The following is a 27,977-nucleotide window of genomic DNA, read 5'->3' on the forward strand; positions in this document are numbered from 1 at the left end:
TAAATGTAAGATTTTATCCAATTGAATCACAAATAAATTGACATCATGTGACAGCGGTCTTCTTGTTACAACATTCTTGGTACATAAGTGCAGAAGATGGCGCCGGAGCGAGGCGGCTCTCTGCGAGCTCTCCCCAACAGATCCACTTTTTACTTAACTTATACTCATTCTATTCCCCTTTCTTCCCATGTACTTAATGATCTGTTGAGCTGCTCGCAGAAAAATACTTTTCACTGTACCTCGGTACACGTGACAATAAACAAATCCAATCCAATGAATGGGTATTTGTACAAGCGAAGGATTAATGTTTGAAATATTCCATGGGATGTTGTAGATATGCAACAATATTCTTGATTCGGCAGTAAACCTATAATATTCAGAGATAGCTTTCACACACTAATGTTCACCTTCCTTTGTTGAAAGAGATTTTCTTTCAAGGATCTGAAACTGGCATGGTCAAGTTTGAATATTGGAAGCATCAGTTGCAACCAATACCAGGAAGAAACAGTCTATTTTAAGTGAATACCTGAATGCAAGTGTAAGTTTATTTGACTATAAATAGGGCAAAACCAGTAAGATTTAATATGAAACAATTTAAAAAGTAATATTCAGATATAATTCTAGTTTGAAGACAGTAACAGCCTTTGCATGTTTGTCCAGGTTTTTGAAGTCCATACATAACTATCTGAAAATATAATACATCAACACAGGCTAAAGAATACACACCAGCGTCCATAGAAGGAAAATAAAATTAAAGTGACGATAAATTTTTGTTGTAACATGGTATGTGAAGGCAGAACAAATTATAACGACTAATTTTCTGAATACACATTTTTCCCTAAAAATGCACCGAGATGTTACGGCACATATTACACAGAAACAATTCTAAATGCAACCAGTTAAGAATATATTTTCTAAATGCATACATCGCGACTGATACGGTTCTCAGCAACTTCTAGTCCCTTTAAATTTAAAGGCTGCTGTGTAGGGCTTGCTCTTTTCTCCACCACGTTAATGTTAAAATTTTAAACTAATTATCACTACCAAAAATTCTGCCTTATACTAGGTGGCTCATGATCGTGAAGTTCTATTAAAGTAATCAATTAGCACGCAATGTCAGCCAAGCTGATTGATTGGTAGGTGCTGTGCTTTAATGCGTTTGTTCCAAAGAAAAAAAATGGTTCCAATTCCAAGAGTACTCCCATGGGAGGCATTTGAGCAAACCATAGACGACCGTCAGATGATTCATTGCTGCCCTGAGAAACTCATCAGCACATCACATGCTACGTTCGATAGATCAATACTGATGGCTCATTCGATTGACCAGAGTATCGCAAACTTTGCATGGGCTTGGGATCCCCCTTGCTCAGCAAACTAGGGCACAAATGGACCCTTTCTCTTAATAAAATTTCCTCACTTTGATCAAAGTATTGCAAAAGTATAGATGCATATTAAACATGGCAAGAAGGCAAATTTGACTCAAAAATTGCAGCAGGTATTATATTTGGAAAATTACACACAAGATCCTTTATTAGTTACTACTGGAATATTCAGTTCATAGCTAATATTCCATTAGCAAAAATATACAGCAGAGCAATTGAAATTGAAAGGGGGTACAGGTTTCAGTATCAAAAAAATAGAATGTGATAAAAGTTGAAAGCTCTGAAACACAAGGAATGTTCCAGCCAAACCACTTATGCTTCTACTAGCAAGTATCTGAAGAGCAGGATTAGCAGATACCTCCCTGAATTATTGATTTAGAAATAATCAAAGCAGTATGGGTGATTAAGAGGAAATAAAATGTTTCAATTGTATAAATTATTAGAAAATCTAGCTAAACAACAGTCTTTTAATAGCTAATATTTCATTAACCGCTGCATTAGGTTCAAAATGCTTTTCAAGCTTAAGACACAGCTTTATTATTTGAAAGACAACATTATTCATGACAAAACAAAAAGACTACAGGAAACAACGTGATTAACTATCACATTTATTGATGAATTCAACTGAGAAATTTTCAGCTGTTAAGAAGGTAATATCTGACCACTGACAGCAATTTGTTTTTACATTGCTATTATGGCTCGAAGAATGCTTCCGTCTCAAATACTTAAGACCAAAAGCATACAACTCAGTTCTTCAGACTATCTCGCAGATTATTCTTGCCTTGTCCCCACACACAAAATAGTAGTGTCTTCTGTAGCTACAATAACTAAGATGCTATAATTTTCAACAGTACTATTTTGGTGCTTCTATCAGCCATAAAGGTCAGATAATACCTTTTTAAGATGTCCTTACTTGTATAGTTGACTGCAAACCTATATATATATATATATATATATATATATATGCCTGGGGGAAAAAAATCACATCATTAACAGTAACTTGTTCCTTTTACTTTATTATCCAAGCATACAGAAGCTGGAAAGTGAAGATGCTGATTGACACTTTGATCCCTGTAGATTAAGATGTATTTAAAGTAATACTTAAAGAGCTAACCTAAAAAAATACAGCTATTATACTTGTGACTTCTCTCCTACATGAGTCTCGACAAATTTTTTAAATGTTACATTAATAACCCAATGTAATCAAGAAACAGCACGGTGCCTGGGTAAATTACTTCAACAAGCCATGAAAATTGTTAAATGCACTTTATAGCAAAGTCAGTCATATGTAAATCTCTCTTTTTTTAAACTTTTTATACTTACAAGCAGCTCCAAACCTGAGTATTCATAGTACATCTAAACATACAAAAATGTATGTACATTTTTTCTCCACGTTCTGGTAAACTAATACAGTTGTCTCTAATGTCCATTTTACATCCCTTTTGTCCTAGAAACATGCAAAATCACCATACAATAAAAGGACAAAAATGAAATTTTGAAAAAAAATTGCACTCTTTTGAAACATGTGGCAATGTGAACATGGGCTTTGACAGATTGCAAAACCAACACAAACTGCCACATTATCAGTGTGCACAACACATTAGACATTAAACCTTCACAATCAGCAGTCTGCCATCTTTAATTTTCAATAGCTGAAATATCGGCAAAATTAAATATGCACATTTCATGCTAGAAGTTACAGTATGTAATAATACTACGTAGAGCACAACCCTTTCAACATTCACCTCTGATTATGCTTACGCTAATCTCCTTTTCAAAGTGGAGAATGGGGAAGCAGCGCTCAATCTGATGGAAGCAGTGGCAGCAATGACTTTTGTCACAGCTGGATTAAGAGGGAGTAGAATTCCAACTTCAAACACAGGCTACGAATTACGGCTACATGTTCACTCCTTGAGCACTTAAGAGTGACTCCAGCATATCGTAAGTATCTTTGTAGTCCATGTGCTGGCTGTTTGCATTGTATTCTGGATTGGCGTTGTGACCGTTGGTCTCTGTAGGTTTCCTATCCAGTTTCATGAGGGTGCTGAGTTGTCCATAGCCCACCTGGTATGTGACAGTGGGAGGAGGGGAGGAGGGAAGGTTAAGAATTAAGTTGTAAGGGTATATATACTGCTTCACAGAGGAGGAAGAAGAAGAGGAAGAGGAAGAAGAGCTAGATGAAGTACCTGCAGTCTTGGAGGTTTTGCTCATTTTGGGATGGTGGTTGTGGGAGGTATCACTGGTGTGCGCCCTCTTGCGTGAAGAGCTGGAGCCAGTGGAACTGCCATCACCGCTCAGACCTACGGGACTCCGCAAAGTTCCTCCTTTCGATCCATCAATACCGTGTCTACTACTCCCACCACTGCTGCTGCTATGCGAATACTTGTGGCTGCTACTATGGTGATGATGGTGAGACGAATGGTCCTTGCGTTTCTCCTTATGTTCCTTGCCTGCATGTGGACTTGTGTGCTTGCTCTTACCACTGCCCTCATCAGAGGAGCTATGTCTTTCAGAGGAGGGAACTTTAATTTTCATTTTCAGGTCATCTTTAGAAGCCTTTTCTGTGGGTGGGATAGGTATCCTTAATTTAAGCAAACCCTTTTCCTTTTTATCTGCTGCATGCCTCTCTGATTTTTCTGATGAAATTGGGATTTTCATTTTAATTGGGGAAGTCACAGCATTACTATTATGCTGAATTTGTTGCGGTGCTGGCACACGCTTCTTTTGTTGTTCGACCAGAGCTTGAGCAGCAGAGGCATATTGTTCTTTCACGTCAGACTCCAGTGTTTCTAGTTTGCGTTTCTGTACTGCAAGTTCTGCAGCAAATTTCTCTCTATATCTGTCCAAAGCTAATTTTTGAGGAGCTGGTACAGATGGAAGGGGGAATCCATGATGTTTGCCATTACCAGATTTAAGATGTTCATGCTTACTAGATGAATGCCCTGAACCTTTTTCAGATCGATGATGGCTTTGAGTTAACTGTCCAGAAGTTGACTGCTGAATGCAAATCATATCATTTTTGTTGACAGATACGGAGAGATCTTGTTTGTGAGAATGAGCTTGCTCCATGTTCTGGTGTGGATGCTGAGGCCAATCTTGTTGGGAGGTAGAACTGAATGATGTAGTAGCCATCATTTCAGGGACATGCGCTGGAATTGAAATACTACCAGAGTTCAATGATGCAGGTAGGGCAGTTGTGGAATTTGATTTAGGAAAATTTGCACTTGAAGCAGGATCACCACCAACAGAACACGTAGATTCATGGGGTCCAGATGAACCAGGAAGAACATTATCAGCTATCTGGCCATCCATTTTTGGTTTCTTTGCAGCCTGATTAGCCTATAAAAAGAAGAACACCATAATGAAGCTAATATTTAAAACAATAGTGAAAAATTAGACAAAAACAATCAACATTGAAAACTGAAAGCTTTACCCGCCAGTTTCGTATCCTCTTCAATCTGCTTGGAGTTTTCTCTAGTATTTGCAGAAATTCATGTGTTAACTCTGCAAATAAAATTCAAAATAAAGGTCAAGTTATGGAAAAAGAGAGTTCTTGCTCTGACTAATGTTTACAATTTTAAAGTTTCCAGCTATATTGATGCTGCACAACAGGAACTCAGACATGCCATTACATCTTTTAGCGATGTTTTAAATGGGGATGTAATATTATATCAGGAACATAATCCAATGCTTTTTTTTGGGAGATTAATTTTGAAAAGAACTTCAATTTGTCCCATTTTATAAGCTTGCCATTAATCAGCAAATCCTCATGGAATATCTAGGAGACAGGGCAGCACGGTGGCGCAGTGAGTAACACTGCAGCCTCACGGCGCCGAGGTCCCAGGTTCGATCCCGGCTCTGGGTCACTGCCCGTGTGGAGTTTGCACATTCTCCTCGTGTTTGCGTGGGTTTCGCCCCCACAACTCAAAGATGTGCAGGGTGGGTGGATTGGCAATGCTAAATTGGAAAAATGAATTGGGTACTCCAAATTTATATATTTTTTTAAAATGAATATCTAGGAGACAATTACAATGGTACATACTATTCTCAGACAATGTGATTAGTGCAATTCTGGGAAATATTCCACAAGGTTTCCCCCCCCCCCCCCCCCCCAATTTCACCCATTTGAAAGTGTTAGAAAAGTAAAATGTCTAATTTTACTGCTCCAATCCAATCCAATTTAGAGAAATGTAAATTTTCAGGATGGGGTTTTCCGCACAAGATACTCTACATTCTCGAAAAGAAAACAAACTTCCAAGCAGTTTCAATGCTTTACTGCCTTAGGTTTTCTTCCTAAGCCACTCTGGTAACACAAATTACAGATTTCCATGATCACTGTTAAGAACAATTGCGATGGGAAAGAGAAGCATACACCGTGCATTATCAAGGACTAATAACTCTGCAAACTCGCTACAGTACTGCATAAAATTGGTTTACTGCACTGCTCTAGAGCAAAAATGTTACAGCGTTTCTCTACACAGCCATAACATAACTACAAATCTAGTTTTATATTCAAATTTACAACTAACCATCAAGTAATTCCAGAGTTACAGATGGATCCACATACTCCCACCAATGTTTGCCATCTGTGGATACAGGTATCTCCCAGTTGGACCACTTGCAAGCCAGATGAATACACACGCATGCTATCACAGTAGGTTTGTATTGCAAGCAAAATGTTGTCAGGTGCAAACTGCCGTGTAGAATAGTGATGATCGATGGTTCATGAAAAAAATACAAGAGACAAAAACAGGAAGCTTTTTAGTTGTTGAGTGAAAAGATAGACATCAGTATCTGCAGAAGGTGGGTCACACTTCCAGCACAAAGCTGAAAATGGGTTCACTCCAGAGTATGGATGAACATGTTTCAAATACACGCCCAATAGAGGTAGTATATACACATTGTACATTGGCTTAATGAAAAATTCACGTCATGCTATTGTCCACCATGTTCCTTAATAGGTAGTTCAAGTTTTAAGAAGCCACTTTCAAAGTTATCGCAAGACAAAAAAAAGATCTGGTCATGAACTCAACATTTAATAGTTTGATAAGTTATGTCGTTCATGATCTTTAGCCAATTTGCCTCGGCAAAGAACATGCCAATTCCTTGCACTCAACCTGCATCACCATTGACGTTTAGAACAGCTATCTAGTAAGGAAAATTGTAAGTTATATATTTTTGAAAGTTGGGATATTAATTCAACTGAGATCTAATTTTAATTAAATCAATGTGCATTGGTATTTACACGTTTCTTTGCATGTGGGTATGCATAAAACCTAGACCCTACAGCCCGCAAAATACAGAATCGGTTCTAGTTTCTACAGCACCTCCCCTTTCTAAATGATATTTTATGCAACTTCAATTTGTTAAGAGTTGTTACTATCAATGAGCAGCTATCTAGCGATATTTGTGTATTTGATAATAATCTCAATCTGTTCAAATTGGTAATTAAATTAACTAAAACGTTTTGATTGCCACTCCTTGTAACCTAATTAGAATGATACTTGAATAAATTTGTTGAACAACAGAACCTCCGATATCAACATTTCTATCACCCACATTTGCTACCTCCAGTTAGTTATAGGAGGCCACTGAATAATTCCTATTGAAACTGGAAGTACAACCCAACAACTTGCAGTTTTTAAAATGTGCTGGAATGTTTAAAATCTGAAAATATCAAAATGTTAGCAAAAAAAAAAAAATCAAATTAATTTTGGAAAAATTAAATTTTGCAATTCAACGAGAAGTGTAAAAATGTTAAATGCTTTCATACTTACCATGATGCTTGTGAATTCTAGGTTAAGTTTATCTCTTTGTAATCTTTAGTTGCTATTCAGGCTACCAATTTTTAGAGTTATGCACTCAGAATCGAGTTAATGTAACCAGAGAGCACCACTACACTTCTCATTGTGCATTTAACCCCTTAGTGCCCAAAACACCCTTGTACAGTACACCGCACTGCAAACAGAGAGATACCATCATTGCGGATGAAAGGACATTTCTCTGTTGCAACAAGGGCTTGAGACACTTGTTAGGGGGCCCTGCAGTAAGGGAAGCAATAGTGTGCCTGAAACTGCAACAAAGAGGGTCAGGATAACAACCTGTTGGTAGCCATGAAATAGGATGTCTGTGCCAAATCCTTGCTTGCTGTAACAAAAATAAAACAAAATTAGCTGAAGTAAAAACTAAGGGCAAAAGTTTAATATCTTTGGAAATGATTCATTAAATTTAATGGGCAAAATAATTATTCATTGTACTTCATTGAATAATTATAGAGAACTTCAGTCTCCAATGTACTATTAAACATAGAAAACTCACCTCTCACTAACTGGGTACATTTCACGACATCAGTATGAGGGTGTTCTATAGTAATCTCAAAACCTGCAAAATGTAAACCAGTTCAATTAATCCCAATTCATTTACAAGGACAATATCACAATAGGAATTTATATACTCAAGAGGTATGGGGCAAAGATCACTAGCCTTCAGATACAGCAGACAATTGAAAAGTAGATAGCCTGATTAAATTCAAACATTTACAGTTAAAGGATATTAAAATAAAGCTAATTAGAAAAAAGCTGACCAAGTTGGGATCTGGGTAAGAATGAACTACATACATGAAAGTAGCATGATTTTGCAAATCGGCAATGTTATATATAGTCCCGCTCGTGCACTAAGACGTGTAACAAGGCAGCAGTTCACTGTCAATCAGAGCTACTGAACACTGGCTTTTCTCCCCAACTATAGCCAGACAGGTAATACAGTTAAATAACAACATTGTGGGACCATCTTCACCACTGCAGAAGTTCAAGGCAGCCCACCACTAGCTACTCAAGGGCAACTAAAGATGGACAATAGAATACCAATCTCGCAAGAGATGCACATATCCCAGTTGCACACAATGCAAAAACATAATACGATTTAGCATTTAAAAAAAATAATAATTGAAACAAAGACATTCAATCCAAGGTTTGGAACTTGTTTTCATTCGTGCTACCCTGGGGGTTACCACTGACCAGAAACTGAACTGGACTAGCCATACACTGTGGCTACAAGAGTAGGTCAGAGGCTAAGAATCCTGCGGTGAGTAACTCACCCCCACCGACTCCCCAAAGCCTGTCCATCATCCATGGATGCGTGCAACTCCAATAAGACTCAGGAAGCTCGACAACATAGTCCACTTGATTGGAACCCAATCCAAACATTCACTCCTTCCACCACCGACTAATAGTGGCAGCAGTGCGTACCATCTACAAGATGCACTGCAAAAACTCACCAAGGCTCTTTAGGCAGCACTTCCAAACCCACGACACAGACGGCAGACACATGGGAACACCACCAGGAAGTTTTCCTCAAAGCCCCACTCACACTATTTGGACTTGGAAATACATTGACGATCCTTCACTGCCACCGGGTAAGAATCTTGGAACTCACTCTCTAACAGCACTACACATGTATCTACACCACAGGGATTGCAGTGGTTCAAGACGACAGCTCACCACCACCTTCTCAAGGGCAATTAGGAATGGGAAATAAATGCTGGTCTAGCCAGCAATGCCCGTATCCCATAAATGAGTTTAAAATGCATAGAAACTAAAGTTGTGTTGAGATAAAGATTTATGGACCACAACACATTTGCTGTTGGAAGAGTAGCAAGATGTAGTCAGGTGTATTAATACTCTGGTCAGATGTCGATGCAGAGAAGTACAGAAGTGGCAGGAACAACTCTTTCAACCAAGAACAGATTATTCCTCACATACATTTCAGGTGACCAAACAGGTGGTTGAGGGTAAAGCAGTTGATGTAGTGTATATGGATTTCAGTAAAGCGTTTGAGAAGGTTCCCCACGGTAGGCTACTGCAGAAAATACGGAGGCATGGGATTCAGGGTGATTTAGCAGTTTGATCAGAAATTGGCTAGCTGGAAGAAGACAAAGGGTGGAAGTTGATGGGAAATGTTCAGACTGGAGACCAGTTACTAGTGGTGTAGCACAAGGATCTGTTTTGGGGCCACTGCTGTTTGTCATTTTTATAAATGACCTGGAGGAGGGCGTAGAAGGATGGGTGTGTAAATTTGCAGATGACACTAAAGTCGGTGGAGTTGTGGACAGTGCGGAAGGATGTTACAAGTTACAGAGGGACATAGATAAGCTGCAGCGCTGGGCTGAGAGGTGGCAAATGGAGTTTAATGCAGAAAAGTGTGAGGTGATTCATTTTGGAAGGAATAACAGGAAGACAGAGTACTGGGCTAATGGTAAGATTCTTGGCAGTGTGGATGAGCAGAGAGATCTCGGTGTCCAGGTACATAGATCCCTGAAAGTTGCCACCCAGGTTGAGAGGGTTGTGAAGAAGGCGTACGGCGTGTTCGTTTTTATTGGTAGAGGAATTGAGTTTCGGAGCCATGAGGTCATGTTGCAGCTGTACAAAACTCTGGTGCGGCCGCATTTGGAGTATTGCGTGCAATTCTGGTTGCCACATTATAGGAAGGATGTGGAAGCATTGGAAAGGGTGCAGAGGAGATTTACCAGAATGTTGCCTGGTATGGAGGGAAGATCTTATGAGGAAAGGCTGAGGGACTTGAGGCTGTTTTCATTAGAGAAGAAGATTAAGAGGTGACATAATTGAGGCATACAAGATGATTGGATAGGGTGGACAGTGAGAGCCTTTTTCCTCAGATGGTGATGTCTAGCACGAGGGGACATAGCTTTAAATTGAGGGGAGATCGATATAAGACAGATGTCAGAGGTAGGTTCTTTACTCAGAGAGTAGTATGGGTGAGGAATGCCCTGCCTGCAACAGTAGTGGACTCGCCAACACGAAGGGCATTCAAATGGTCATTGGATAGACATATGGACGATAAGGGAATAGTGTAGATGGGCTTTAGAGTGGTTTCACAGGTCGGCGCAACATCGAGGGCCGAAGGGCCTGCACTGCGCTGTAATGTTCTATGTTCTATTTCAGGCCGCTGGTGCTTAGTTTGCAATTACTTTGCTGCCAGGGAAGCCCAAGTCCTCCAAGGGGCAGCACAGTTGCTTTACAGCTCCAGGGCCCAGGTTGGGTAACTATCTGTGTGGAGTCTGCATATTCTCCCCATGTCTGTGCGGGTTTCCTCCGGTTTCCTCCCACAAGTCCCGAAAGACGTGCTGTTAGGTCATTTGGACATTCTGAATTCTCCCTCTGTGTACTCGAACAGGTGCCGGATTGTGTCGACTAGGGGCTTTTCAGTAACTTCATTGCAGTGTTAATGTAAGCCTACTTGTGACAATAAAGATTATTATTACGATGAGGCCTCTTTTCAGGCAAAGTTGCACTACCTGTAGCCATACTCAGCAAGACACAAGCTAGGACAATGTAGGACACCCTCAAGACTTCTTCAAACACTAGCAACACACTGGTATTGTGTTCAATTATTCGTCTGATGAGAGGTTTACTTCTAGTGCGTTTTCAGATAAACCAGGATATCAGTCATTGCAAAGATTGGCTTTCATCTTTCTGAAAGTTCTGTTATCTTGCTATTCTGGGTTACAGTGCTGACAGTATTACTGCCTTATAATAAAGATCTCGAGAAGCAGATACTCATCTACATAACATTATGCAGTTACCTGCTAACCTGCAAAATGCTTTCTTGTCAGCCCAAGTAGAGACAATGAGATTTATAAGATGACATTGACACCTGCACCTATGTACCAGTGACAACAGATACATATTTCAACTCCAGATGAACCAATAATGTTTCCAATAGAATGGCTTATGGTGCCTTCCTATTATACAACTGACCTTAATGCTCACTTGATTATATAGGTTCCTGGCCACTAGCTGACTACTGGTAATTAAAATTAACTTTGGATGAGCAATGGACAAGAGACTTGACTCATGCCCCAGGCAATTAAATAGAATAGCCAGAAACTTGGAATAATGGCAATTTGGGAAATTACTAATTGGTGATCAATGTCAGTACAGGAGTCAATGCTTTTGACAAAATAGTAGAGAAAGATAAAAGAAAGCTATGCCCTGTGCAGAGTTCAGAATAAACTTTGCAAGTCTAAAAGTTGTGTAATGAAGACGGGCAGCACAGTAGCATAGTGGTTAGCACAGTTGCTTCACAGCTCCAGGGTCCCAGGCTAGACTCCCGGATTAGTTCACTGTCTGTGCGGAGTCTGCACGTTCTCCCCGTGCCTGCATGGGTTTCCTCCGGGTGCTCCGGTTTTCTCCCACAGTCCAAAGATGTGCAGGTTAGGTGGATTGGCCATGATAAATTGCCCTTGTGTCCAAAAAAGGTGAGGTGGGGTTACTGGGTTACAGGGATAGGGTGGAGGCATGGGCTTAAGTGGGGTGCTCTTTCCAAGAGCCGGTGCAGACTCAATGGGCCAAATGGCCTCATTCAGCACTGTAAATGCCACTCAGGAGGATCCTTAAATATTTGAAGTCAGAAGCTGGTCTAATAGAATCATTCTACTGGAAATAGGGCAGTACATGCAAATTTCAAAACTGAATGATCCAAAAAATAACATATGAACAGCAATTATGGCAGTGTAGAAAATTAATACAATTAAGTAAGTTGTTGGCCTCCGTGTGTCAATACTGCGTTTACTGAGGAAAAAAAGACTTGCATCGCTAACAGCACTGTTATCACTAAATAAACATTAAGTACAACAAATAGTTTTTTTTACAAATACACTGACTTCGGTAGAGAAATGCAGCAACCATTTTACACAATGATCCCATAAATAACAACGGATGTAATCAATCCCTAGAAAAACTGGAAGCAACAAAGCAAAAATCATTGAAGGTCGCCAAAGTATTAAAAGGAGACTAGCAAGGAAAATACAAACTATAAAGAGAGAAAATGTAATTTTTGTTCAATGTGAAAATTCTCTTGAAGGATCTCAAAACATCTTCACCAGCATTCACTGTATTGATAAGTCATCAATTCCATGCAAATGGTGCAGGTGAATGAGTTATGTGGTCTAAACTAACAGGATCCAGAATAATAAACAGCAGTCAAAATGAAAAATGGCAAACAGGGGGATTGCAGCAGTTTTTAAAAAAAATCATTAAAGCTAATAGAAATAGAAAATAACTTCCTTGCGAAAATAGATGTATAATATTTCTACCCAAGTATCCCTGGTCAATTTCAGATAGCAGTAAGTGTTGTTCAGTTATAAGCTGCTACACGCCAATGACCAATTAATATGTCAAGCTTTGTTCAACAGGCTTCAATGTTTGTTTTGAATATAACAGCTTTTTTTCCCCGAAACACATTATGGATAAAATCTTGCAAATTAATCTTTAAAAAAATTTTTGTTGGGACTCAAATCAGAATAGCAATGGATGAGGGAATTACAGGGGTGAATTGGAGCCAACTATGAAGCAGTGGGCTCAGGATAATGGGAGGAGGCACCCCAAAAGTGTTGGAAATCTAGGAACGAAGGATACAGAAATGAAGAGTATGCAGAATGAGTAGGGTGAAAGAAGAAAGTGAACACAGGCATAGGGATTTCACAGTAATAGTGACAGTCAAGTACCTTTCATATTTTGCCTTCCACCCTCAGCAAAAATTGGGATGGTAGGCAGGGTCCAGCATACATGGATTTGAACTATTGGTTCAATAGGAAGCCCATAAAGTCATCATAATCCCAGAGGACCACTGAGTGCTTTCCCCTTTGAGAGAGCTGACTGGCGGTGATTTAAGGGTCACCACACCTCAGCCTTCATGGATAACCTAAAGGTGTAGTTTCCAACTAAGAATCGCCTCCCCAAATACAGGACCAAAAGCAAAGTGGAAATGAAGAAAAAAAAGGAGGTAGAAATTAGGACACTCTCAAGTGGCAGAAATATTAAAAGGGAAAAGGACATTTTCTAATTCAAGCTGGCATCTTCCAACTTGCAACAAAAGTACAAGCATCTGTAAATTTTCAAATTTAATTTGTCAAATAACCGCTAGTTGGTTTATGAGTCACTAATTAAACTGGATGGTCTTAATGAGATAATAGTGCAATAAACAACTATGCATTACCAGAATGTTGTGCACTGCATGGTGTGACACTCCTATTGTAGAACAGTACATACTCCTGTTAAGTGAACACCACAAAAACTTGCTACCAATAGAACAATAAATTTCCTTCCTGTAATAAAAGCAAAATGCCAAATATTCTGGAAAAACTCAGGGTCTGACAGCATCTGTGGAGACAAACTGCATTAAACATGACTTCTTCAGAACTGTCCACAGATGCTGCCAGACCTGCTGAGTTTTCCAGCAATTGTTTCCCTTCATTCTATGTTATTGACTACTAATCCGAGATAGCAGAAAGTTTCAGTTTCTAGGACACTCCCTGTAAGTAAGCAATATTCATAAAGGAGTTCCATGGCCATTCATTATGTTCTGGAAAGTTAACCAAGGACAAATAAATATGTTGGGAATAAGAGCAATCATTTGCAGGGCCACAGGAAAGAAAATACCAAAATTCCTGTGTTGATACCGTATATGCCCTACAATTCAAACTTAATATGACAACACCAAGCTCTTTGACCTTCTTTTAACAAGCACAACATCTGTAGGATCAGGGCATCAAGTCACACACCATCTTGATTTGATGACATACCATTGTTCTCCAAGCCAAGTTCCCTGAATTCCAACACCACAATGGAAGCAATACAGTCACACAGACTGTAGTGCTTCAAGAAAACAGCTGACCACCACTCTGGGCAAGGATGGGCAAAGTAACACTCAAGTCACCCATAAAGCAAGAACTAAAGAAAAGTCTCACGTAGAAACTTTTACTGAATGAAGACTACTTGCACTGACATAATTCACCAGCAAACAGGAAATAACATGCAGAGTTTGTAGGGCGCATGTGTGTGTGTGTGTGTATATATACAGTGTAAAGCATTGACAGACGAGTCTACACTGTCCTAGCACCAGCGAAGTCAATGCTTTCCCTTCTAGCCCTTATTCCAACTTACCCAAGGTTTGCAGTATTATACTTTCAAGTATGACCAGGTCTTGGGCCTGTTGAAGATATGCCTGCAGTTTAAAAAACATTTATTAGAAAGTAATTTAGAGAGGAATCTAAAGCAAACCAATTCCCGCCCATTATAAACATTATCCCTCAGGTGTTAGTTTTTCACTATCTACTTATGCAACAGTTAGTGTTAGACTTCATTTAGCCATGGCAATGAAAATTTGAACTCAAATAACTTTTTTTTCCAGGGCAAAATTACTTTCACCTTCAAGATCCAATTTGCAGATCAAATGTGCTTTTAATTAACAATCCAATGTTTTAAGTGTTACATTTTTATCCAAAATGTCACTTTGCCATATTATTTACAACTTACATCACTCTTAACATCTAGTGGCTGTTCTTGAGGGTTCAAGCAGGCATGTACCACCTTTATGACATGCTCGAGTTTACGTGGCTGTTCCTCTACTTTTGCAGCCAAAAACAAAGCAGCAGGGGAAATTACCTGTTAAGAATTTTCAAATGTTAAATGTCTGAATAAAAATGAGCATCTAGCAAAACTCATAAGCAAAGTTTTGATTTGGTGTCATTACATGTTAACTATTAAACAGGACTCTACATCTTAAAATCAAACATATTTAAAAGGTTACTGCTCACAACTCAAATAACATTGCTCCCAAATAACACATGGTAGTTTGTTTCCCCTGAGAGCAGTTTTTCAGCTCATTATCTTTTGTTATGTAGCCCTTAATAATATTTAAAAGAAATGCCATGTTGTCTTGGAGCATGAATTTTAAACTTCAATTACAGGCAAGTGAGGGTGCAAAGGTATTTCAATCCCCACTTTTGTAGGTGTCATTATAATTTAGTCTCAATATTCAAACTGATATAACTTCTATACTAGATCACCTGATACTGCCATATTACATAAAATCTTCAAATGAAAAGCAATTCAAATGAATTTAATTTTCCTTTATCAATTGGCAGCCGTGTGGATAGGCAAGACTATTTTTGAAAGTTCAGTAATTTGTAGCAAAAACAAATTATTTACTACATAAAACAAATTCACTTCTCCAAACCATTGTTTAGAAAGGCAAGGATTCATATTAGTAAGTGCATGAAGTTCAGAACACTTACCTATGTACGCAAGTAAATTTAAAAATCGTCATTCCAGCGGCAAAGAAACACTTTTTTTTATCCTCATGCCAGTTCAGACAATGCAAAGGAGAGGAAGTTTTACATATGGAGGCTGACCTTCTTCAAAAAGGAGTAAGAATACATCTATGATAACCAACTTAATATTTTCATTAATTCCACCTCTACAGACCAACAATATACCATAGTAGTTCATGAACTAGCTGAGGCGGGGCTGAAGACCTAAATCTGCAAGCTGTGAAAAGTAAACAGATTAATATGCATGCCACACATCTGCCGTCATTGGAGGGGTCATTGGACGAAACCTCAATTAAATTTAAGTGGTTGCCAAGGACAACGGTGGTTAGCACTGCTGCCTCACGGCACCGAGGACCTGGGTTCGATCCCGGCCCCGAGTCACTGTCCGGGTGGAGTTTGCACATTCTCTCCACATCTGCACGGGTCTCACTTCCACAAACCCAAAGATATGCAGGGTAGGTGGATTGGCCATGCTAAATTGCCCCTTAATTGAGAAGTGGGCACTCAATTTTTAAAGAAGTGGTTGCCTTGATCTACCCTGGAAACAGACAACAGACCCATCCTACAATTACATTTCTTTACAATAGGATTTATCTGTATTCTTTTCCCCATAGAAGTCAACTAGTCATCTAAAATCATACTTGCAGAAGGCCGGCAGCGGCCAAGGTACTTAAGGGGTTTATGGACCAAATGGGGGGAGTGGATCCATGGCGATTTCTTAGACCTAGGGCTAGGGAGTTTTCCTTCTTCTCCCATGTCCATAAAGTGTACTCCCTGATAGATTTTTTTTGTTTTGGGAAGGTCGTTGATCTCGAGGGTGGAAGAAGCTGAGTACTCAGCCATAGCGGTTTCGGATCATGCCCCACATTGGGTGGACCTGGAATTAGGAGAGGAAAGGGAGCAGAGAACACTCTGGCGATTAGATGTGGGACTGATGGCGGATGAGGGAGTGTGCGCAAGAGTGCGGGGGTGTATTGAGAGATACCTGGAGGTCAATGACGACGGCGAGGTCCCTGTGGGAGTGGTATGGGAAGCACTAAAAGCGGTGGTCAGAGGAGAGCTGATCTCCATTGGGGCCCACAAAAGGAAAACAGAGGCCAAGGAAAGGGAAAGATTACTGGGGGAGATTTTAAGGGTGGATAGGGAATTTGCAGAGACCCCGGAGGAGGAATTGTACAGGGAGAGGAGACGACTCCAGACGGAATTTGACCTTCGGACCACCAGAAAGGCGGAGGTACTGTGGAGGAAGGCACAGGGGAGGAGGTATGAATATGGGGAAAAGGCTAGTCGCCTGTTGGCTCATCAATTGCGAAAGAGGGCAGCAGCGAGGGAGATAGGAGGAATTAGAGACGAAAGGGGAGATACGGTGCGAAGGGCAGGAAAGATAAATATGAGGTGTTCAAGACCTTCTATGAGGAACTGTATAGGTCTCAACCCCCAGAGGGAGAGGGGGGGATGCGGCAGTTCCTGGACCAATTGAGGTTCCCGAAAGTGGAGGAGCGGGGGGTGGTAGGCCTGGGGGCACCGATTGGGGTGGACGAGGTTATTAAGGGACTGGGAAGCATGCAAGCAGGGAAGGCCCCAGGACCAGACGGGTTCCCGGTGGAGTATTACAGAAAATATGTGGACTTGTTGGCCCCGTTGATGGTGAGGACGTTCAATGAGGCCAGGAAAGGGGGGACTCTACCCCCGACGATGTCGGAGGCAACGACATCGTTAATTTTGAAGAGGGATAAAGATCCGTTGCAGTGCGGGTCCTATAGACCCATTTCATTATTAAACGTGGACGCCAAATTGTTGGCAAAGGTACTGGCATCGAGGATAGAGGACTGTGTCCCGGGGGTGGTGCACGAAGACCAGACAGGGTTCGTAAAAGGGAGACAACTGAATGTTAACGTGCGACGACTATTAGGGGTGATAATGATGCCCCCAGTGGAGGGGGAGGCAGAGATAGTGGCGGCAATGGACGCAGAGAAGGCATTTGATAGGGTGGAGTGGGAGTATTTATGGGAAGTGTTAAGGAGGTTTGGGTTTGGGAACGGGTTTATTAGCTGGGTTAGACTTCTTTATGGGGCTCCAACGGCAAGTGTAGTTACAGGTCGACATAGTTCGGAGTATTTCCGACTATATAGGGGAACAAGACAGGGATGCCCGCTGTCTCCATTGTTGTTCGCGTTGGCAATTGAACCTCTGGCCATGGCGCTGAGAGACTCCAGGAAATGGAGAGGGGTGATTAGAGGGGGAGAAGAACACCGAGTCTCGTTATACGCGGATGACCTATTGTTATACGTGTCGGACCCAGCGGGGGGGATGATAGAGGTTATGCGAATTTTGAGGGGGTTCGGGGATTTCTCGGGGTATAGGCTAAACATGGGGAAGAGTGAATTATTTGTGATACATCCAGGGGACCAGAGTAGAGGCTTGCCTCTAAGGAAAGTGGAAAGAAACTTCCGATACCTGGGGATTCAGATCGCTAGGAGCTGGGGAACCTTGCACAGACTTAATCTGACACGGCTGGTAGAACAAATGGAGGAGGACTTCAAGAGGTGGGACATGCAGCCTCTATCGCTGGCGGGCAGGGTGCAAGCAATTAAGATGATGGTCCTCCCGAGGTTCTTATTTGTATTTCAATGTCTCCCTATACTAATCACCAAGACCTTTTTTAATAAAATAGACAGGAGCATCACGAGCTTCGTGTGGGCAGGGAAAGTTCCGAGAGTAAGGAGGGGGTTCCTTCAGCGTAGTAGGGACAGAGGAGGATTGGCACTACCGAACTTGGGCGATTACTATTGGGCCGCCAATGTGGCCATGATACGTAAATGGATGATGGAGGGTGAGGGAGCGGCGTGGAAAAGACTGGAGAGAAAGTCCTGTAAAGGGACGGGTTTAGAGGCGCTGGTGACGGCGCCGCTACCGATCTCACCTAAAAAAGTTTACCACGAACCCGGTGGTGGCAGCAACATTGAATATCTGGGGACAGTGGAGGCGACAGAGAGGGGTGCGGGGAGCCCTGGTGGGGTCCCCAATCAGGAACAACCATAGGTTCGCCCCAGGAAGAATGGATGGAGGATTTCAGAGCTGGTATCAGTTGGGAATTAGGAGGATGGGAGATTTATTTATAGATGGGACTTTTGCGAGCTTGGGAGCATTGGAGGAAAAGTATAAGTTGCCCCGGGGAAATTTCTTGAGATATATGCAGGTGAGGGAATTTCCGTTGCTCCCGACACAGGGGATACAGGACAGGGTGCTTTCAGGGGTGTGGGTCGGAGAGGGCAAGGTGTCAGAGATTTACCGAGAGATGAGGGAAGAGGGGGAGGAGTCGGTGGGCGAACTAAAAGGAAAGTGGGAAGAAGAACTAGGGGAGGAGATAGAGGAGGGTATGTGGGCTGATGCCCCAAGCAGGGTAAATTCCTCTTCCTCATGCGCCAGGCTTAGCCTGATTCAATTTAAGGTGCTACATAGAGCACACATAATGGGAGCAAGATTGAGCAGGTTCTTTGGAGTGGAGGACAAATGTGGGAGGTGTGGCGGGAGCCCGGCAAACCACGCACATATGTTTTGGGCGTGCCCGGCACTGGAAGGGTATTGGAAGGGAGTGACGGGAATGATTTCGCGGGGTGAAGGCCCGGGTCGAATCAGGCTGGGGGTTAGCTCTATTTGGAGTTGCGGAAGAGCCGAGAGTGCAGGAGGCGAAAGAGGCCGACGTTGTGGCCTTTGCGTCCCTAGTAGCCCGGCGCAGGATCCTACTCATGTGAAAGGAGGCGAAACCCCCCGGACTGGAGGCCTGGGTAAATGATATGGCGGGGTTCATTAAACTGGAGCAGATAAAGTTTGCCCTGAGAGGATCGGCTCAAGGGTTCACCAGGCGGTGGCAGCCATTTCTCGACTACCTAGGGGAACGTTAGAGGGAAGACAGATGACCAGCAGCAGCAACCCAGGGGGAAGGGGGGGAGAGGGGGGGTTTGGTTTAGTTTGGGTCAGAGATAAAGGGGTTTTGTTGCTTGTGTATTGTTGGAAATTTCTGTATTGTTGTTGTTGTGTTTGCTTTGTAGAAGGGGAAAAATTGTTGTTTGGGAAAAAAATTTCAATAAAACATATTTTTTTAAAATAAAATCATACTTGCAATAGTGCCCATAATCTAGAGTTCACTCTTAAGCAATCATTAATTTCAGTCAAAATTACCGTGGGTATACGGATTAAAATTAGTGTAACAGATTCTGGAGAAGTCCCTTCTTAAGTTTGCAGCTAATTCATGAACCAAGCTTTATATGTAAACAAGTGCATATTTCAGCCAAAACATTTGCAAATTAGGTTCTTCTTTCAAATCAATTTCTGACGTTTTTCTTACAGCTTCAGGAATAACATCTAACTCCTCATTCCAATTTGGAAAGTTTTAATAAAGGGAGAGTTAATATAAACGGGACAGCAGATGGTGTAAAAGAAATCACCCAAGCAGAAACTTATTTTTAGTGTTGTGCTATCTTGCATTCGTAATATAGATGCAGTGGCGTTTTGTTCACTGAAGAGGAAAAACATTTTTCTTGTGGCTATAGCTTCCATTCATGTTGGTTTTATTTATATTATGCTTCAATTGTTAACTGCTATATCTAATAAATTTGTTAGCTTCTATTTAAACAGAATCGTTGTATGTTGAATTCTCATAATTATGTTCAGATGAAAATAAAATCTCCACAAGTGCAACAATCTTGCAAAACATGCAAAAGTAGAACTTTGAACATTAATTAATGCACAACGGCTTTTTCCAAGAAATCCCAATATTTTCCTAGGTACAAAGTAACGTTTTCAGATGGGGCGTTACACTGAGGTCTCAGATACTTATTCTGGCAGGTGGAGCTTCAATTTCAATTCACAAATACTGGCCAGACCACCAATGATCCTGCTATTCAAAAAGAAGAGCTCTCCTGATGTCTTGGCCAACATTGCTCACTCAAACATTCAAAAAATTAACCAGTCATTCATTTATCTCATTTGCTGTTTGTAGGGCCATGCACACAATGGCTGTTACACTTGCTTGCATGACAACTGAAGCACTGAGACATCCCAAGGAAATGACAACAAACTATTAAATTCAAATTATTCGGCTCAGTATTTAGCACTAAGCAAGCGTAATTTTAATAAGGTCACTCACATCCCAACCACCGTACATAAATGCCACATTCTGAACCACCTGGCATTTGCCAATTGCACACCAAGTTGAAAAAGTAAACTTCAACGTAGGAACACAGGAGGAATAGGCCATTCGGCCCGTTGAGCCTGCTCCGTCATTCAAACAGATCATGACTGAACATCTGCCTCTACATCATTTACCCCACTACTCCCATATTCCTTAATATCGTTAGTACCTAGAAATCTAATTTGTTTTGAACATGCTCAATGATTGAGCTTCCACAAGCGGCACGGTAGCACAGTGGGTAGCACTGTTGCTTCACAGCTCCAGGATCCCAGGTTCGATTCCCAGCTTGGGTCACTGTCTGTGCTGAGTCTGCACGTTCTCCGTGTCTGCATGGGTTTCCTCCGGGTGCTCCGGTTTCCTCCCACACGTCCCGAAAAATGTGCTGTTAGGTGAATTGGATATTCTGAATTCTCCCCGTGTACCCAAACAGGCACCAGAATGTGGCGACTAGCTTTTCACAGTAACTTCATTGCAGTATTAACGTAAGCCTACTTGTGACAATAAAGATTATTATAACACAGCCCCTGGGGTAGAGAATTCCAAAGATTCACCACTCTCTGGGTGAAGAAATTCCTCCATGTGTCAATCTTAAATGGTCTGCCTCTTATCCAGTGTCCCCTGGTTCTAGGATTTACCAGCCATCCTATTCACATGGACTATGTCACACCCTGTAAGAATTTAAGTTTCAATGAGACCACTTATCATTCTGTGAAATTTCAGAGAATACAGGCCCAACTTCCTCAATCTCTCCCGATAAAAACAATCCTGCCATCCCAGGAATTAATCTGTTGAACCCCCGCTGCACTCGCTCTATGACAAATATATCCGGTTTACATAAGGGGACCAAAACTGTACACAATACTCGTGCAGTTTCTCCATGGCAAGTCCATTTTAAACACAACTGAGAAGGGAATGGAAAGTTTGAGGTTGAACATCTGCCGCATGCGTTGATTAATGCAAATATTCTAATGATCTAGGTGCTAGATGGTCAGTAAACTTTAACTGCAGCTAAAATCCAAACATCTCATTCGCAATTCCAAAATCAAAACTATTTTGATTTGGTAGATTTTTGAAACAGGTGTTTCCAAAGGTTAAATGGTATCCATCACTCAGAACATCTGGCCTTCGAGACCAAGGTCTCGATTGGCACATTAAGAACAATGCCAAATTTGACTTTGTCTGTTATGTGAGCTGTTAAAAAAGCCACGCAATCAGCCACATCCAAGACTTCTTGGCTAGTATGGGACTTTAAGATGATTTCTTTTTACTCTTCATACATGATAGATCTGCAGTGTTAGAAGCAAATGAGGTGTGCCAAATTCTAAACCTGGGCTGCCCATGCCTGCAACAAAATAGTCAACTTCTAGTCTGAAATATAGTAATTAATATCCCTTGCTGGAAAACCCCACCTGTCAAAGAGCTGAGCTGTCTCCTGTTAGTGTGTCTGTTGGTGCAGCCGAACTGTCCCTCCTCAGAGCATCCACAGCGATATTCTGCACGCCTGCAAGCTGTTGAGCAGAAAGGACTGAAGTTGTGACACAAATGCCATATCTGCATGGTATCGAGACAAAAGTCAGGAATAAATCACATCCTGCTTGTTTGCATACCTCATTAGGTGGTATCACCTATACAGACTATCCCTAATATGTTGCCGACTTGATCACTGGAGAATAGAGCTAATGAAGATTGGAGCTCAAGTCTAGTTTTGTGCCAAGAAGAATGTGGTTGATCAGATTTGTGTTCTTGCTCCTTGTACATGGAGCAGTTCATCTTTTGAGGTCATTCAGGTTGATAAAGGGCATGTACAGCCAGTCTGTTCAATATATTTGTCGCAAGACCACCCTCTTCAAAGGGATTAGCTACCTCCATGATCTCTGCATCACGGAAGGAATAATTGCATCACTGTGTAAAATAGTTCCAGTAATATTAAAACAGCTTTTCAGCAACAGTGGAAAACGTTTGCTCATCAACACCATGACCAAAGGTCTCATGGCAAGACTGTCCTGAGAAAGTTACTGCTTCAAACCTTGAGGGAGGTTCTGAAGTTTAAGATATCAATCTCATTTAGGATGTTCCTTGAGCATAAACTTATACTGCAATTGTGCAGTTCTTCCAACTCTCACTGGGAAAGTATAAAGTTGCCGTGCAAGGATGATTTATAATACTTAACCAGAAGATGGGTTGCAGACAAAATCCAGCACAGTTGAATAAAGAAACTTCTTCACTTGATAATGGGATTTTGGACTGTTTATCGCTCAGATTTTCACAAACCATTATGGTCGACGTCCACAAAAATATTGGAATTAAAACATGTGCAATGCAGCAAGATCCACAAAAGCCACGACAGAATCTCTACTTTGGCAGACTTCTCTGGGACTTGAATCAAATGAAAGCATTACAGGTAAACCAATTGTGATGAGGAACCAGCATATAAAATGAAGCATCTCATTTCTTGCCACTTTAAAGTACATTTCCAGAGGGGTATATCCTAATTTCCACCAATCGAGTCAGTGAAGAATGAGACTTGAGTGGTTAACATTGAGAAGTGTATTTGAACATAAATTCCCTTTCCCGCTGATGGCAAATTTCTTCAGTGAACTGAAATTCAATGTCGCCTCTTCATAAAGAATCATTCTGATCCGATGGATTTCCTACCAACAGGTCTCGTACCAGATCTATATCCTGCTGCCAAATTTACAACAGGTTACACCACCCTGGAAATTGCATTGCATTGATTGAAATGCAGACAAATGTTATGACAATCCCAGGATAGATCCACAAAGATCTTGCGTCAAAACTGGAGTGAAATTTAACCCACCTTGATCAATCAAATCTGAACATGAAAACAAAGAATGGCAATTCAGCTGGACATATTTTGTACACATCAAAACTCTAAAACAACTTGTACTCTACAGGTACAAACGAGATCAACTTCACCCTGTGCATAAAACAAAAGAGTTGTCATTGACAACTGGTGAAAAATCAGCATGCTGTAGTTCAGACAGAATTCTTTATGTACAATTTGGAGGGACGGTCATCTGATCAACAAAGTCCCAATCTACAAGGGACTTCAAGTCTGATGGCAGAGTACTTGTATGTTTACGGAGGTGACATAAAATGGGACGAATACTTGCACTTGCATAACACTATCACATTGAAATGTCTCGGTGCTTCAAAGATCAAATTACTTATGAATTAGTGACTTGTGCGCAAATGTAAAGTTATTGTCATTAACTTCTTCTAAGTAACTAAAGCAAAATATCTAAAATACAAGTACATTTTGAAAAATTGAAAACAAATTTGTACCCCCTTGCATGATCCTCATTCCTTGTATTTTAATTGTTTTGGGCTATTCCTTTAAAAATAACTATTTTTACCTTTCTTCTGGTTGACTGTCTATTTGAAAGATGAGCTTTTCAGCTAGTCAGATGCCCAGAATAGTCAGAAACCCAGAATACATTGGAAATACACAAAATTACACCAAGCATAGGAGTAACTCCACTGAGCATGTATACTTGGCAACAACCAGGACGCACAGCACTATGATTAATCCACAGGACGAATATACATTACATGACCATAAACTAAAAGAACAAATTGATGTTACTAAAAATACAAAAACATAACTGGTAGCTTGGCTGTTTTGCAAAAAGCTTGTATAAAGTAGCCTTTGCTTGTGTATGCACTGTGCAGTTGGCATATTTGAAAGCATGCATTCATCCACAAACCAGTCTTAATTCTGTAAACTATGATCCAAGAAAGGACTTAAAACTAATAATTACCTCAATTTTGTTGACTTATAACCTTCTATCCTCATTACTTGCAGAAACATGTGGAAAATTATAACTTTTTAAAAATAAGTACTTCGGTATTGCCAAAACCACATACCTTGCCTCAATATTGTACACTATATTAACTATGCAGCATGTTATGTACACTAAAGATTCCCAAGCTATGGGTTAGGGGGTCACAAACTCCAAGGCAGCAATGGTAACCGTCAAACTGAGAATCCAGCAGGACCGTCCTGGGGGTCATTGCTGAGGCTCCTTTACACATGGATGAATGATTATTAGTCCTGAGCCCCCAGAGTCTTTAAAATGGTTGTGGACAAAACCACGGAATCACCCCTCCTTACTCTGGGGGTTGCACTTATTTTAAAGCATTAAAATGGGGTCACAGCAGAAAAAGCTTGAGAAACACTGGCATACACTATAATTCATGTCAAAATAATTTCTGCATAAAATCTCTCAAGAACATACCAGAACGACATATTAATTATTTTGCTCGGTAACTCTAGACTCTTAACATTTTAAATGAAAAATTATAAGATCAAAAGTATTAATTGCAAAACTAAAGCTGTAATTAATCTCAAATTACTGAAATTTCTGACCTTCTAATAGTAGGCCAATAATCAGTTAACCAATAGTGCTACCAAATGCTGCTCGGCAGTAAAAAAATAAAATAAAAACACTTACATTTCTATGAAACCTTGTGAAAGAATGTTGCATATAAAATCTGTGCATATAAACAATTGCAGTGTTGATGGTCAATTGAGAGCTAAAATGTATGTCAAGGAAAGTGTACCCTAGAGACATTAAAAAAGCATGTTAAAACCCATTGCTTAAAAAGTAACCAAAATGAGGCTTTGACAAAATATAATTCAATGGAAATTGAAAAAAAATCAACTTCATCATGGGTACAGAGAACAGAAATGATGCCTGTTTTTAAACTCCCAAACTGAATTCACACCACTCTGAACTGTACTGCTTCCAATCCTTATGGAAATATCCCAATATGGTTGTGGGTACCCTCAGAAATATTTGCAGTCGACAAACTTTTCTGGAAGGCTTTGGTTTCCAATCCACACTAGTATTATATATTTCCTTTTTAGATCATTTATGCATATCAACTCAATCACCATTCCCCCAACCCCAGTGTGATTCGAACATATATAATTGATTAGGTCAGTAGCAGTAAAATAAACCTGTCGAAATTGACCACTGCATGAACATGACAATTTAATCTTAGCTGTGGAGTGTTCAGCAATACACAGGTATTAAGAATCTTCATGTGAAACAATCTAGGTCTTTGTATTGGACAGATTTCTTTTACAGGAACAGGAAGCAATTAACAAGGAGCTGGCCTATACAATACTGCTCAATAGCCTTAGTCACCATGGAATCCAAATACAGCAAGTTTAAAAAATAACATGCGTTTGTATAGCAATAAGGACGTACTAGGGTAAAGGAGACCCTCACAATCTGCACCCCTTCAATTACTCCGGTAGAACTGAGTTGAGGCAGGAATGAAAAGCTAATTTAAATGTTCAATCATGGGAAGTAGGCAAATTAGCTCAAAGATTCAAAACCAATGTAAAAGTTATGTAGAGATGCAAATTTTAGCCCTGTCATGAAACTAAAGGGCCATCTGAACACATAACAGGCTTGTCCTCATCAAAATTTGGCAGAACCCACGTTAAATTCCAATCCCTGCAGATTTGATCATATTGAATGAAAATCGCTTGTCACAAATAGGCTTCAACTGAAGTTACTGTGAAAAGCCCCTAGTCGCCACATTCAGACACCTGTTTGGGGAGGCTGGTACGGGAATTCAACCCGCGCTGCTGGCCTGCTTTAAAAGCCAGCTATTCAGCCTTGTGCTAAACCAGCCCATCATGACTGTTCATCCCTTGTCATATTTAAATTTACTATGATGTGCTGTTGTAAAAAAAACCAGAACCAGCCAGTAACCTCTATTTACCCAGATTGCTTCACACAATATTATGAAACATTACCCAGATTAACATAGGAATCTAATTTGTCATAGGCTACATCATGGTTCATTCCTTTCCCAAGAATGGGGAAAGCGGTAAAGGAACAGGATTAACTGGATAGGTCTATCAAAGAGCTGGTACGAGCTGTATTATTCTAAGATTCCAAATCATCTCAAACAGTTTCATTTTTAAAAAGAAAAGGTAAAGAGCTAGGGATAGATGATTCACATGATTAGAACATGTTTTTCTATTCTGGCAAATGTCCTTTGAAGTAATTTAAACAGACCCGAAACCTGCTTTACGTTATATCACTAAAACCTTCTTGCAACCCCACAGTATTCCTTCATGGCCCATGGTACACAGAAAATTACAACAAAAATATTAAACCGTTAGGCAGATTCCAGTTGGCAACTCAAATAGCCAAACATAAATTGTATTGAACTCGACTTGTGAGCCAAAGACACGGAGTGTCTTTACAATAGATAGGTTCTTTGGAATCTGGAGAGAAGGCAGGAGAATGGGGATGAGAAAAGTATCAGCCATAATTGAATGATGAAGCAGTTTCGATTAGCCGAGTGGCCTAATATGAACTGATTGACAAGTTTCATTTTCCATCTAAACACAAAATTACCTCCCACCCCCAGATAGGACTATAATCCTAACGGAATAGTTCTACGTCGATGCCCCACTTTAAATTTTGCATCATTAACGTATCACAGATGAAACAGTGTGGATTTTGTCTTCTCATCTATTAGGTTGTGACTTTAAAGTGTGGCGCCATGGCCATGATTGCCGGTCTGCTGCCGGCAGCCATGTTGTCTTTTGTGCCCTGTTGCACCACCTGTTCCAAATCCATCCTGCGGGCCTCTCCGCGCGTTTTCTTTTCTCCCTCCCAATAACCGAGCTGAAAACGGACCTTTGTACATTGGAGGGGAATCCATCCACCCTTAAAAATCAGTTCCCCCGGCCCCGGGATGCAGAATCTCCCCCATTGCTCAGCGGGAAACGCGGTGCCGCCAAAACGCTGACTGCAAAAGAAAGGCCGGCTTAGCGGCCGGGCCGGTGGGCCCCGACACCGCTCTCAGCTCATCGCCAACATTTTAAATGCGCATCAATTCCCCAGCGAAGGGCCCCGGGGCAGCTCCACTTCCTCCTCTCCCCTCCCCAACTCCGTGCCGCCTCAGGCCGGTCAGGCGCCGTCATGTCACACAGGCCGAGTAGGCCGCACGCTCCCTGCCCCCACTCCCCCGGACATTTCTAGAAACTGTTTAATCTCCCGGGCGGGAAGGATACACGTTAAGCCGCTGGCCCATATCCTGGACTAGATTGGCGGCTTGCTGCCGATAGGACAGCTCCTTGTCGGTGTCGATCCCGCACCGCCGGGATGGCGTATTCTCCAGTTGTTCCCGGGTGAAATACCATTTCGACGATGCGGCTGAAGCTGCCATTGAGCCGACACCGCGACCAACTCCCAGCGTCGCCCAGGGCGCATGCGCA

The 27,977-nt window shown here is 41.1% G+C and overlaps 1 protein-coding gene across 3 annotated transcripts; it reads right to left on the minus strand.

Moving 5' to 3' along the window:
* On the minus strand, positions 1-27,977 carry ccnt2a (cyclin T2a). 3 transcript variants are annotated; one of them, XM_072472649.1, is made up of 10 exons: positions 27,774-27,973; positions 25,183-25,264; positions 14,717-14,845; positions 14,345-14,405; positions 7,701-7,763; positions 7,484-7,529; positions 5,912-6,075; positions 4,816-4,886; positions 3,569-4,721; positions 1-3,446 (listed from the first exon to the last, which is right to left on the minus strand). In XM_072472649.1, exons 1-10 carry the CDS (start codon positions 27,926-27,928, stop codon positions 3,406-3,408), a joined length of 1,965 nt encoding a protein of 654 aa, XP_072328750.1. In that variant the 5' UTR covers positions 27,929-27,973; the 3' UTR covers positions 1-3,405. The 3 variants fall into 3 exon arrangements, 2 of the variants coding, with proteins under 2 accessions (XP_072328750.1, XP_072328742.1); XM_072472641.1 differs by having other exon boundaries at positions 1-4,721; XR_011934195.1 differs by lacking the exons at positions 1-3,446; positions 3,569-4,721; positions 4,816-4,886 and having other exon boundaries at positions 5,916-6,075; positions 7,160-7,529; positions 27,774-27,977.

The sequence above is a fragment of the Scyliorhinus torazame genome, chromosome 2 (assembly GCF_047496885.1).
Source record: "Scyliorhinus torazame isolate Kashiwa2021f chromosome 2, sScyTor2.1, whole genome shotgun sequence".
NCBI lineage: Eukaryota > Metazoa > Chordata > Chondrichthyes > Carcharhiniformes > Scyliorhinidae > Scyliorhinus > Scyliorhinus torazame.